Source organism: Haliaeetus leucocephalus, unplaced genomic scaffold, assembly GCF_000737465.1.
Source record: "Haliaeetus leucocephalus isolate CR32 unplaced genomic scaffold, Haliaeetus_leucocephalus-4.0 Scaffold339, whole genome shotgun sequence".
NCBI classification, from domain to species: Eukaryota; Metazoa; Chordata; class Aves; order Accipitriformes; family Accipitridae; genus Haliaeetus; species Haliaeetus leucocephalus.
In genome coordinates this window covers 761,292-773,531 of record NW_010972775.1, presented here as the reverse complement: position 1 = coordinate 773,531, position 12,240 = coordinate 761,292, and the positions used below count along the sequence as shown (strand labels likewise).

Genomic DNA, 12,240 nt, shown 5'->3' with positions numbered 1-12,240 from the left:
GGGGACCCCCACTGCACCCCCCGCACCCCTGGGCTGGGGTTACCCCGGGCACATTGTCCCTGCCCTGGGCTCTGCTGGCTCCGGTGGCTCTCCGGTGACGGCATCCCCCCCCCATCCAGGTCCCCAGCGTGGGGGGAGCTGAGAAATGTCACCCGTGTGGGGCAGGCTGCGGGGGGGGGTGGGGGTGGGCAGGGACACAGAGGAAGTTGGGGGGGGGTCCCTGGAGCTGCAGGACTTTTGGGGTCCCTTTGTCCCCCCAGCCCTGGCAGTGTGCCCCACTCTGGATGTGTCCCCCACCCTGACCTGCTGGCAGTGTCCTCAGTCTGGCAGTGTGTGTGTCCCCTGTGGTGGCATCCCCCATTCAGGCACTGTCCCCCATCCCTGGACCCCTCCCTAATGCTGCAGCAGTGTCCCCCTGTCTGGCAATGGCACCCCTCCTACCCCTTGCAGTGTCCCCCACTCTGACAGTGTCCCCCACCCTGCCCTCCCGGCAGTGTCCCCCCGCCGTGCCCCACTGGCATTGTCCCCCCCGTCTGGCAGTGTCCCTCAGCCCTGACCACCCTGGCAGTGTCCCCCAGTCTGGCCAGGTACCCCATCCCTGAACCCCTGATGGTGTCCCCACCACCTGCATGCTGCCCTTCACCAAAGCCTGTCCCCTTGTGGCCACAACAGATCTCTCACCGTCCCCATGAGCCATGCATGGCACATGGGGCAAGAGAAATGCCCCCCAAGTGCCACCTCACTACCCAGGTGGGACACCCACAGGTGTCCCATCCCACCACCCCACCACGAGGTGGGTGTCCCACCATGCCATGGGGTCCCCAGCCAGGATTGAGCCACTCAAAGCACTCAGGGAAGGAGGTCCCTGTGATGTCCCCAAGCCACAGCTGCAGGATGGGTGTCACTTGGGACGTGACACCCTGGTGTGGCCTCGTCCACTGGGAAGGGCATCACGATCGCGGCTGCAACTCAACCTCAACCCCAGCATCAGGTTTCAGCCGGCCGTGCTGGGAGGAGGAGCAGGGCCACAGCTCTCCTCAGGGCCACCACCTCCGGCCAAAGCCATGCTGTCCCTGCCACCAGTGCAGAAGCTGCTGCAGCAGCTACCAGCGGGGCCGGCCGGCTGGCCGAAAATATCGGTGGGTGGTGACGCAGCCGAGGAGGTGACGAGCCCGGTGCTGGCCACCGAGGCTGGACAACCTGCCTGCTACAGCGCCCTGCGAGCTGAGGAGCTGCAGCCACTTGCTGGCCCCGAGCCCGCGGTAGCCACCGGCACTGGGCCACCACCGCGGTAAGATCCCTCCAAGGAGCCCCCCATGAGACCCTCTGGTGACAGTGGCTCTGGCCGAGCATCGTCCCATGGGTGCCAACCCCACTGCTGTGGGTGGATGCAGCCTTGCAGGTCCCCCCAGTTTGGTGGGGACAGATGTCCCTTAGAAAAGTGGACAGTGGTGACAACCAGCCTTATAAAAGGCTGGTGGCATTTTCCCAGCCCAGGGAGGGGACTGGGGAAGGGCTCTGCATCAGGACACGCTGGCATATCCATGCCACCGTGCCCATGAGGGGACAAGGGACACACAGCCAAGCTGGGCTGGTGGCCGGGATGGAGCCGGTGATGGGCGCCTGCTCCCTAGGAAGGGATTTGGGGACATCCTAGGGTGACAACCACGGCTGGGCTGGGACGAGGTCCTCGTCCCAGTGCCCAGGATGGGGACAGAGCTGGGTACCAGCACCGCACCGGTCCCTCCGGCTCCTCTTTCACCTAGCTGTAACCCAACTCCTATCCCCATAAATATTGCATGGTGAAGGGCTGGGTTGCCAGCTTGATGGCAGGCAGGGAGCAAAAAAAAAAGAACACTAAAAATGGTTAAAAATGGCTGAAAATGGAGATTGGGATTTCTCCCCCCATTGTGGTGCAGGCATGATGACCTCAAGGAGATGCTTGATAGCAACAAGGATTCGCTGAAGCTGGAGGCCATGAAGAGGATCGTTGCGGTGGGTGTTGTTGTCACCAGTGGGGACCACTGCTGGTGCCAAGCCATGCCGTGCTGTGCCATGCCATGCTGTGCCATGTCGTGCCAGCTGCCCCATGTCATGCCGCTCCTTTACCCCTTAGATGATTGCCCGGGGTAAAAACGCCTCCGACCTCTTCCCAGCCGTGGTGAAAAACGTCGCCTGCAAGAACATCGAGGTGAGGAAGGTCTTGGGTGGCCCTGGTGGCATCCATGGGTGTCCCCAGGGTCTGGCACCTCCCCTGCAGGAGGGTTTTGGGGATGGGCTGGGTTTTGGGGGGCTCTGAGGTGGCACCACCACCTTCACCCTGCAGGTGAAGAAGCTGGTATATGTCTACTTGGTGCGCTACGCAGAGGAGCAGCAGGATCTGGCCCTGCTCTCCATTTCTACCTTCCAGCGAGGACTCAAGGTGGGCTTGTTTGGGGACCTGGGAGAGGTCTGGGGGGACAGCGAGCCCCCCACAGCTGCACTGCAGCCCCCCACATATTCCCACAGGACCCCAACCAGCTGATCCGTGCCAGTGCCCTGCGAGTCCTCTCCAGCATCCGCGTGCCCATCATCGTGCCCATCATGATGTTGGCCATCAAGGAGGCCGCCTCGGACATGTCTCCGTACGTGCGCAAGACAGCTGCCCATGCCATTCCCAAGCTGTACAGGTAACTGGGGGGTCGGCTACTAATTTTGGGGGTACCAATAAGGGTCCAGTGCTAGAGTCTCAGCTGCTTGGTGCAGGTAGGGATAGGCAGGGATGGGGAGGAATTTGGTCCGGCCGCACCTGCCCTGCTCTTCCCTCGCAGCCTCGACTCGGACCAGAAAGACCAGCTCATCGAAGTGATTGAGAAGCTGCTGGCAGACAAGACCACGGTGAGCGGATGCTGTGTCTCCCCTGCCCCTAAATCTGGGGATGTCACCATTCCCACTGACCCAAGTGTCCTTGTGGGAATGCAGATGTTCCCACCAAATTGGTGTCCTTGTGGGGACGCAGCCATCCATGTAGAGCTGGCATCCTTGCAGTGATGCTGCTGTCCCCACCGAGCCAGCATCTTCATGGAGATGCTACCATCCCCACTGGTATGGCGTCCTTGTAGCAATGCAGCTATCCCCGCAGGGCTGGCATCCTCATAGGGTTGCCATCGTCCCCACTGATCCAACATCCCCACAGGGATGCAGCCAGGCCCAGAGCCAACATCTTTGTGGGGTTGCCACTGTCCCCACAAAGCCAGCATCTTCGTAGGAATGCCACCATCCTCACTGATCCAGCATCCTCACGGGGATGCAGACATCTCCACCAAATTAGCATTCTCATGGGAATGCAGTCTTCCCTGCAGAGCTGGTGTCCTTGTGGGGATGCCGCTGTCCCCAGTGGGCCAACATCCTCATGGAGATCCCACCATCTCCGCTGAGCCGGCATCCCCATGAGGAAGCCACCATCCCCACCAAACCAGCATCTTCACAAGGATGCTACTGTCCCCGCTGAGCTGGCATCCTCATAGGGATACAGCCATCCCTGCCAACCAAGCTTCCTCACGTGGATGCCACCGTGCCCACTGATCGAGCATCCTCGCAGGGATGCAGCCATCCCTACTGACCCAGCATCCTCATGGAGATGCCACCATCCTCACCAAAATGGCATCCTCACGGAGATGCCACCATCCCCATCAAAACAGCATTCTCCCGGGGATGCCACCATCCCTACCAAACCAGCATCCTCATGGGGATGCCACCAACCCCATCAAGCCAGCATGATGATGAAGATGCCACCACCCCCATGAGTCACCTTGGGCTTTCCCTCCCCAGCTGGTGGCCGGCAGCGTGGTGATGGCATTCGAGGAGGTCTGCCCAGAGCGCATCGACCTCATCCACAAGAACTACCGCAAGCTCTGCAACCTGCTCATCGACGTGGAGGAGTGGGGGCAGGTGGTCATCATCAACATGCTGACCCGCTATGCGCGCACCCAGTTCCTCAGCCCCAACCAGAATGTGAGTGCGGGATCCTCAGGGTGCCCTGGAAGCCCCCAGGGAGGTGGGGTGAAAGGGGGGTGCTGTTGGGGGGGGGGTGGTGCAAGGCGTCCCACCTACCAGCAGGAGTCCTTGCTGGAGGAAAGTGCCGAGAAGGCCTTCTACGGCTCTGAGGAGGAGGATGCCAAGGATGCCAAGGCAGAGGTGGCCTCGTTGGCCAAGCGCAAGCCCTACGTCATGGACCCCGACCACCGCCTGCTCCTGCGCAACACCAAGCCCCTGCTGCAGAGCCGCAATGCCGCGGTGAGCCCCCCACTCCAGCCCTCTCCATCCCCCAAGGCCACCAGTGGTGTCCATCAGTCTGGGCTCATGATGTCCCCACCGGCCAAGGAGCCACCGGGCTTCTTGAGGGACACCTAGAGATGGGCATCCCCAGGGTCAGGCTTCCTCCAGGTGCTGCTAGGTGGGACTCTGGGGGACACAGACATCCCTCGGGGTGTCCCTGTGCCCACTGGGTGACACTCAGGTGTGTCCCCGCAGGTGGTGATGGCCGTGGCACAGCTCTACTTCCACCTGGCACCCAAGGCGGAGGTTGGCGTCATTGCCAAGGCGCTGGTGCGGCTCCTGCGGAGTCACAGGTCTGTGGCACCTGGGTTGCGGTGGTCCCTACCCTGCCACTCCAGTTGGCGGGACCCATGGGGAGCCCCAAGACCCTGGGAGAGATCCCCCAAAAGCCCATCCCTGCAGGGATGTCAGGTTTGGGCAAATTGCCAAAAAAGAGGGCTTTTTGGCCCAGCCCAGTCCAGGCATGGGGTGGCAGCATCGTGGTGGCACCAGCCTGGTGGTGGGTCCTGCCCCCTCTTCACAGGGACTTGCTGGGGGGGGGGGTCCAGCCCTGCCCTGGTGATAGTGGTCCCCTCCTTGTTCCCACAGCGAGGTGCAGTATGTTGTGCTGCAGAACGTGGCCACCATGTCCATCAAACGGCGGGTGAGTCTCAGCCTTGGTGAGGGAGGATTTGTTGACTCTGGAGTGGAATGAGGGCTAGCCAGAAGGGTCACCAGGGCCAGCTGCCTGTGGGTGGTCTCAGCGAGGAGGGGGCAGGGATGGCACTAACACCGCTGGCTCTGCATGCAGGGGATGTTTGAGCCCTACCTGAAGAGCTTCTACATCCGCTCCACGGACCCCACGCAGATCAAGATCCTCAAGGTGAGCTGGAAACACCCAACAGAACCCATCACTGGTGGTTTTGGGGCTCCATGGAGCCCTTCCGTGTAGGGCAGCTGTCCTCCATGTCCTGGGGACGAGAGGACAGCAAGGACCTGGTGTCCTGGCACCATGCCCCCATGCTGCCCATCTCTTCTTTCCCACAGCTGGAGGTCCTCACCAACCTGGCCAATGAGACCAACATCTCCACCATCCTGCGGGAGTTCCAGGTATGCCATGGCCATACTGAGGCCACCGGGGTACCACCCTGGCATGGCTCTGGGTGCAAAAACACCACCATGGAGGGGACCCCCACCAGGAGGAGTGGGCTGAGGCCATGCCAACCCAATGGGTGGCTCCAAAGAGCCCCAACATGTGACCACCACATGGGGGGATGCCCAGCACTGGCATGTGGATGACTTGTCATGTGTGTGTCCCCATACCTGCACAGACCTACATCCGCAGCATGGACAAGGACTTCGTGGCGGCCACCATCCAAGCCATCGGGCGCTGTGCCACCAACATCGGGAAGGTGCGGGACACCTGCCTCAACGGCCTGGTCCAGCTCCTCTCCAACCGGGATGGTGAGGGCACATGGTGGGAGTGAAACTGGGGCTCCATCACTCTTGGGGCAGGACCTTGCTGAGGCTGGGTCTCTGCCCACAGAGCTGGTGGTGGCCGAATCCGTGGTGGTCATCAAAAAGCTGCTGCAGATGCAGCCGGCCCAGCACAGCGAGATCATCAAGCACATGGCCAAGCTCACCGACAACATCCAGGTGGGTCAGGGCGTTGCATGGCCCGCAGGACCAGGAGAGTGGCAGTGGTGCCACGTGCCTGGGGGCATTTTGCAGGTACCAATGGCACGGGCCAGCATCTTGTGGCTTATCGGCGAGTACTGCGAGCACGTGCCCAAGATCGCGCCTGACGTGCTGCGCAAGATGGCCAAGTCCTTCACCAACGAGGAGGACATCGTCAAGTTGCAGGTCATCAATCTGGCAGCTAAGCTCTACCTGACCAACTCCAAGCAGGTACTAGGGACGTGGCCCAACGGCGTGCCTCAGTTTCCCCACCAGGGAGGGAGAGGCTGGCCCTGAGCACGTCCTTTGGCACAGAGCAAGCTGCTGACCCAGTACGTCCTCAACTTGGCCAAGTATGACCAGAATTATGACATCCGTGACCGGGCTCGCTTCATCCGCCAGCTCATCGTGCCCACCGAGAAGAGCGGGGCCCTCAACAAGTATGCCAAGAAGCTCTTCCTGGCCCAAAAACCTGCTCCCATCTTGGAGTCGTCCTTCAAAGGTACCCACCCCTGGTCACAGGGCATAGGGATGCAGGGCAAGCTGTCGCCATGGTGCTGCATGGCTGTCCCCGAGCTGCTGCCACGTCTCACCCTGCTGTAGATCGGGACCATTTCCAGCTGGGCTCCCTGTCCCACCTGCTCAACGCCAAGGCTGTGGGCTACCAGGAGCTGCCTGACTGGCCAGACGAGGCCCCCGACCCCTCCGTGAGGAACGTGGAGGTGCGTGGAGCACCCCAGGGTGCTGGGGTGCATGGGGGGGGCCCAAGGTGGGGGCATCATCTTGAGGTCTTGGGATAGCCCCAGAAGGTGCCCAGGTGCTGCTCAGCTGCCCCATGCCTCCTCCCTGGTGTCCACACACCTGCTTGGGGACAGGAGGGGAGCAAGGGCTGCTGTTTGGGTCCCCCCACCCATGGGCGATGGCTCTGCTCCATCAACCTTGTGCCAGCAGGTTCCTGAGTGGACCAAGTGCACCAGCCGGGAGAAGAGGAAGGAGAAGGTGGAGAAACCTTTCTACTCCGACTCAGAGGGCGAGTCGGGGCCCACGGAGTCAGCAGACAGCGGTGAGGACCCGGTGGCATGGCAGGGCATGGGGCAGGGGCCGCTGTGGTGGGACATTGGGCAGGGGTCACTGTGGCAGGGACATCAGGCAGGTGCCACCATGGTGGGACCTGAGGCAGGGGACATGCCATCACAGTAGCAACGTGGCAGGGGGATACAGGGATGCAGTGGAGGGAACCAGGGATGTGGTGGGGGTTGTGGGGACACAGCGGGATGCAGTGGGAGGATGGGGGGATGCGGTGGGACGCAGCAGGGAGCTGTGGGGATGTGGACGGGACACAGCAGTAGGGCTGAGCTGTGCCCCCCGCAGAGCCTGAGTCTGTCAGCGAGGAGAGCGGCAGCAGCAGCAGCTCCGGCAGCTCCAGCTCCAGCAGTGAGGAGGAGGAGGAGGAGGAAGAGGAGGAGGAAGGCAGCGGGGAGCAGTCGGAGGACAAGGAGGAGGAGGGGGAGAAGAGGCCCAAGAAGGAGAAGGAAGGCTCCCGCAAGGCAGCCGCGGGGAGTGTGGGCAGGTACCCCCTGGGAAGGCGGGGTGCCCCCAGCCAAACCCCCACCCCAGCCCCCCCTGAGCCAGACTCTCCCTACAGCCCCAGTGAGGAAGAGGAGGAGGGGGCAAAGAAGGCCAAGAAGAAGAAGGCACCGCAGGGGAGGAAGGGCCGTGCTGAGACCTCATCAGAGGAGGCCAGTGGCTCTGAGAGCAGCTCCTCGGGCTCCGACTCTGGCTCCGACGCGGAGGCCAAGCGGAGGAAGGCGGTGAGGGCCAGGCTGGGCTGGGTGGCAGCGCAGGGACCCCCAGACCCTCCATTCACACCACAGCCCCCCATCTCTCTGCCCCCTTGCAGCCCCCCAGCAGCAGCAGCAGGGCTGGCCCCAAGGAGATCTCCCTGCTCGACCTGGATGACTGTGAGTGGCTGCCCAGGGCGTGTGGGATGGCCATCGTGGTGGTGCTGGGGAAACTGAGGCACGGGCACCCGCCCTGGTGGGGTCAGGGCCCCACGGGTCCTTTGGGAGCTGCCGAGTTGGGACGGGGACCGGTGGGGTGAGTGGTCCTTGTCCCCAGAGGATGGCTGTGGGACAGGTGGCTGTGCTAGCGGGGCTGTCCCTGTTGGGGCTGTGCCCGTGGGATTGTCCCCATGCGGCTGTGCCCACGGGGCTATGCCACCAGGGCTGTCCCCATGCGGCTGTGCCCACGGGGCTATGCCACCAGGGCTGTGCCCATGGGGCTATGCCACTGGGGTTGTCCCCAGGGGGCTGTGGCTCATCAGAGCTCTGTTAACCCTTTCTTCCCCCCACCCCTCCACACCCTGCAGTCACCCCCCCTCCTCCCCAGCCCGTCCCCTCCAGCAGCATCGTCTCCACCAGCCTGGTGACCGACCTGGAGGGCCTCACGCTCACAGACACCTCCCTGGCACCTGCCGTAAGTGTCCCCAGTGCCCTTCCTGGGGCGTTCTCAGGACCTCTGCCACCCACGGAGGCCACAGGGAGGGGCTCGGCAGCCCACGCCAGTCCCTCGGTCCCTTGCAGCTGCTGAGCCCGGCATTCGGCACGGTGAGGACCTATGAGCTGCTGCACCGCATGGCAGGTGAGGGGCTCTCAGTCGAGTACTGCTTCAGCCGCCGGCCCTTCCCGGGGGACCCCCACATGGTGGCCGTCCAGATCCAGATCTCCAACAACACCGATGCTGAGGTGAAGAGCCTACGGGTCAGTGAGCCCAAGCCGCTCTCTGGCATGCGGATCCAGGAGTTCCCCGAGATCGGTACGGCACGGCACCGCACAGCCGCAACGCTGCCTGGGGGGGACAGGGACAGGGGTTGGCTGGTGAAGGGGACGTGGGACGTGGTGGCAGCCTTGTGGTTTCAGAGCGCCTGGCGCCCGGGGACATGGCCAGTGTGGTGATGGGCATCGACTTCTGCGACTCCACCCAGGCGGCCAACTTCCAGCTGTGGTGAGCACCCAGCGCCGGGCAGGACAGGACGGGTGTCCCAGGGGATGGGGACAGCACAGGGTGCTCCAGAGATAGGGGACAGCAGAGCAGGACACAGGTGCTCCAGGGGATGGGGAAAGTGGGATGTGCACTGACATTTCTCCAGGGGACTTGGGGCAGCAGGGGACTTGGGGCAGCAGGGGACAGGTGACAGCAGGACAAGGGACAGCAGGGCAGGGTATGGGGTGCTCCAGGGCACTGGGGACAGCTAGACAGGCAGCAACATCCTTCCAGGGGATGGAGGATGGCAGGAGAGGCCATGGGGTGCCCCAGGGGACAGTGGGGCTGGGTCCCTGCAGGGGATAGGGGACAGCAGAACAGGCACCAGGGTCCTTCCAGGGGAGTGGGGACACTGGGATGGGCATGGGGTTGTCGGGGAACAGCAGGAAAGGCACTGGGCTCCCTGCAGGGGACAAGGAGGTGGCAGCAGCCCCAGGTCCAGCCTGACTGGTTCCCCCTATTCCCGAGGTCTTTTGTGCCTCAGTTTCCCTCCAGCCACCCCCTGCCCAAGGCAGGGACAGGAAGCCGGACACTGGGTGGGGGGAAACATTTTGAGCATGTGCCCCCCCCTCACCTGCCTGTCTCCCCAGCACCCACACGCGCCACTTCTACGTCTCCATCCAGCCACCCGTGGGGGAGCTCATGGCCCCCGTCTTCATGAGCGAGAACGAGTTCAAGAAGGAGCAGGGTGAGTGGGGGACAGGGGCAGGGACAGGGCAGTGCATGGGCACCCACTGCCCCAGCACCGACGCTCACCCCCCATTTTGTCCCCTCTGCCGCCCTTGCCGTGGCCCTAGAGCACCTCACGCGGCCGGGCGAGGGTAAGTGGCTGCTTGGCAGGCCCCTAGACTAGCTCTGTTCTCCTCATCCCCCTCCTGCACCCCGCAGCCTGCGGGTTGGGGTCACCACCCTGGTGCCGGGGTGGCCCTGCTGGGTCCCTGTGCAGTATGGAGGGCTCGTGCCAGCCCTGGAGCTCCCAGCAGTGTGTCCGGTGAGTGATGGGGACACCCCGGCCCCGTGTCCCCATGCTTGTGGAGCAGCAGCATCCCCACCCTGGCCCTCCAGATGGGGGTCTGCACTGAGCAGCGGGTGCTCAGTGCCCTGCAGCACCTGGCCCCATCGCTGCCAGTGACCTGAGGAGCCCGTCCCCAGGGATGTGGCTGCTGCCACCAGGCAGGCACATGGGGATGAGCCCAGGAAGGGTTGTGGAAGAAGGATTTTCCTGAATCCATCTCTGCCGGGCTGGAGAGGAGCAAGCAGGGCAGCCAGTTCAGGATGTTGTGGGGGATCCGGATGCAGGCAGCTGGCAGCTGGAGGGGCTTGGTTTGGGGAGGGCAAAACGGGGCCCAGCAGGGACATGGCCAGGAGACAAGCAGGTGCCTCTGCTGCCCGCTCCAGGGAAGCTGACAGGCATGAGCGAGATCACAGAGAAGCTGACGCTGTCCGAGAAATGCCGGAGCGACCACACCATCGTCCAGCAAGTGACATCGGCTGCCAATGTGGGCCGCGTGCCCTGCGGTGCCGACAACGAGTACAGGTAGTTGGACCCCCACACCAAGACCAGGCGGGCACTGTCACCCCTCCAGTCTCACCCGAATCACAGCGGGGACACTCAGGGCTTCCTTTAGGACAAGGAGCCCGCATGAACCAACACGTGACAGTGACCGTGGGCAGCAAACACCTCGCCAGTCCCCACTGGAGCATCCTGGGGGATGGGAAGGTGACAAGGGGACAGCTTTCCCTGAAACCCTGTGTTTGCCTGCGGGCAGGTTCGCAGCCAAGACGGTGACAAGCGGGAGCCTGGTGCTCATCACCCTGGAGCGACGGGAGGGCGCCATGGCCCAGCTGACTGTAAACAGCGAGAAGATGGTTATCGGCACCATGCTGGTGAAGGACATCGTCCAGGCACTGGCGCAGTGACGGCCGGGCCCCGCCGCACCCACAGCCCTGCCCTCCCATCCCCCTCTGCCCCACACTGCTCCCCACAATGCTCCCTGCCCCTATTTCTGCTGGGTTATTCCCTGCACCGATGCCCAGAGGGGTGGAAGGTAGCGATCCCCAGGCCGTCTTCGCCGCAGGGAGGAAGGAGTGGGACGGGGTGGATGGGACGCAGGGCGATGTCCCGCTCAGAGGGGCGGCAGCAGCTCCAGCCCCCACGGGAGCACAGTGTGCCTCCAGCCCCCAGCCCCTCGCCTCCGTCTCCCAGTGTAACCCCTGTTTATTATGGCCAGGATCTCCCAATAAAGCTCTTCTTGAACCTGCTCCCTTCCCCTCTTCTGCTCTGTGGGCACAGCCCCAAATGCCCCCACACCGGGCTCTACCAGCCTCCCCAGGGCAGCCACAGGGGACATCAGGGGACCAGCCATCCCTTAGGCAACTGGGGGTGGCACTGATTGAATTGGGTGGCTGCTGGCTCTTGGAGAAAACCCGGCACTGACACACAGGTTCAGGGTAAAACCCCCGAGGCTTGGTGGAGGGTGGGAGGCATTCGGTCCTGACCAAGGATCCAAGGAGTCCTGGGAGGCTTCCAGCTATTTATTCAAAGCAGAATTGCTTGTGCTTTGACCGCAAAAATACCTGCTACGTCAGGACTGGGTCTATTCTGCAGTGTCACTGGAGGGATTCCTGGGGCCAGCTCTGGGAGGCTTTTCATCTCCAAACTGGAAAAAAAAAAAAAAAAAGGAAATCTGACTCTTTATCAAGATCTCTCCTCCCAGCACGGGCTGGGTGGGATTTAAGAGAGCCCTGGCTCTCCCGTTCCAAAGCTGCAGCCCAGCGGGGAGCCAGGCCTAGCACTGGAAGGAGAGGATGAGCAAAGGACGCGCAGGAAGGTCTAGGCCTCAAATCGCCTCAACTCCAACCCCTTCTGCTGCTGCAAAAAGGGTGAGGGGCTTTCTGCTTTTTCCGGCACCTGGTTAGGAGATGGGATAAAATCACCTTTTATTTTTTTGATGGGTGAGGAAACGCCGGCCAGAGCAGTAGCACCACCAACTGCTGGGCGTCAAGCGCTTGTTCCCACAGGGAAAAATCCCATTTCCCCACCGACCGAGGCCAGAGCCGGAGCGCTCAGCACTGCCCTGTGCCCATGGCGGGGCTGAAGCTGGGAGCCAGCAGCCCCACCACCACCCCATTCCCTTTGGGGGGGGGGGGAAGCTGTTTTAACCCCTTGGGTGTCCCATTCCTCTCACAGGGGGCACAAACACCACAGCCACTGAGGCGGCCCCG

General features: G+C 62.9%; 1 protein-coding gene across 1 annotated transcript in view; it reads left to right on the top strand.

The window, feature by feature from the left end:
* Nucleotides 1-10,935, top strand: part of AP3B2 (adaptor-related protein complex 3, beta 2 subunit) — an 11,412-nt gene extending 477 nt beyond the window's left edge. The window contains exons 2-27 of the mRNA XM_010571561.1: nucleotides 1,920-1,995; nucleotides 2,117-2,191; nucleotides 2,327-2,422; nucleotides 2,509-2,669; nucleotides 2,811-2,877; nucleotides 3,811-3,993; nucleotides 4,099-4,275; nucleotides 4,513-4,610; nucleotides 4,906-4,960; nucleotides 5,108-5,179; nucleotides 5,344-5,406; nucleotides 5,628-5,760; nucleotides 5,843-5,952; nucleotides 6,028-6,204; nucleotides 6,289-6,475; nucleotides 6,577-6,695; nucleotides 6,925-7,036; nucleotides 7,345-7,543; nucleotides 7,625-7,784; nucleotides 7,874-7,934; nucleotides 8,342-8,448; nucleotides 8,556-8,787; nucleotides 8,892-8,976; nucleotides 9,606-9,703; nucleotides 10,414-10,552; nucleotides 10,785-10,935. Coding sequence (XP_010569863.1) covers nucleotides 1,920-1,995; nucleotides 2,117-2,191; nucleotides 2,327-2,422; nucleotides 2,509-2,669; nucleotides 2,811-2,877; nucleotides 3,811-3,993; nucleotides 4,099-4,275; nucleotides 4,513-4,610; nucleotides 4,906-4,960; nucleotides 5,108-5,179; nucleotides 5,344-5,406; nucleotides 5,628-5,760; nucleotides 5,843-5,952; nucleotides 6,028-6,204; nucleotides 6,289-6,475; nucleotides 6,577-6,695; nucleotides 6,925-7,036; nucleotides 7,345-7,543; nucleotides 7,625-7,784; nucleotides 7,874-7,934; nucleotides 8,342-8,448; nucleotides 8,556-8,787; nucleotides 8,892-8,976; nucleotides 9,606-9,703; nucleotides 10,414-10,552; nucleotides 10,785-10,935 — 3,193 coding nt within the window. The remainder of the gene's footprint in view (nucleotides 1-1,919; nucleotides 1,996-2,116; nucleotides 2,192-2,326; nucleotides 2,423-2,508; nucleotides 2,670-2,810; nucleotides 2,878-3,810; nucleotides 3,994-4,098; nucleotides 4,276-4,512; nucleotides 4,611-4,905; nucleotides 4,961-5,107; nucleotides 5,180-5,343; nucleotides 5,407-5,627; nucleotides 5,761-5,842; nucleotides 5,953-6,027; nucleotides 6,205-6,288; nucleotides 6,476-6,576; nucleotides 6,696-6,924; nucleotides 7,037-7,344; nucleotides 7,544-7,624; nucleotides 7,785-7,873; nucleotides 7,935-8,341; nucleotides 8,449-8,555; nucleotides 8,788-8,891; nucleotides 8,977-9,605; nucleotides 9,704-10,413; nucleotides 10,553-10,784) is intronic.
* Nucleotides 10,936-12,240: the final 1,305 nt, after the last annotated feature.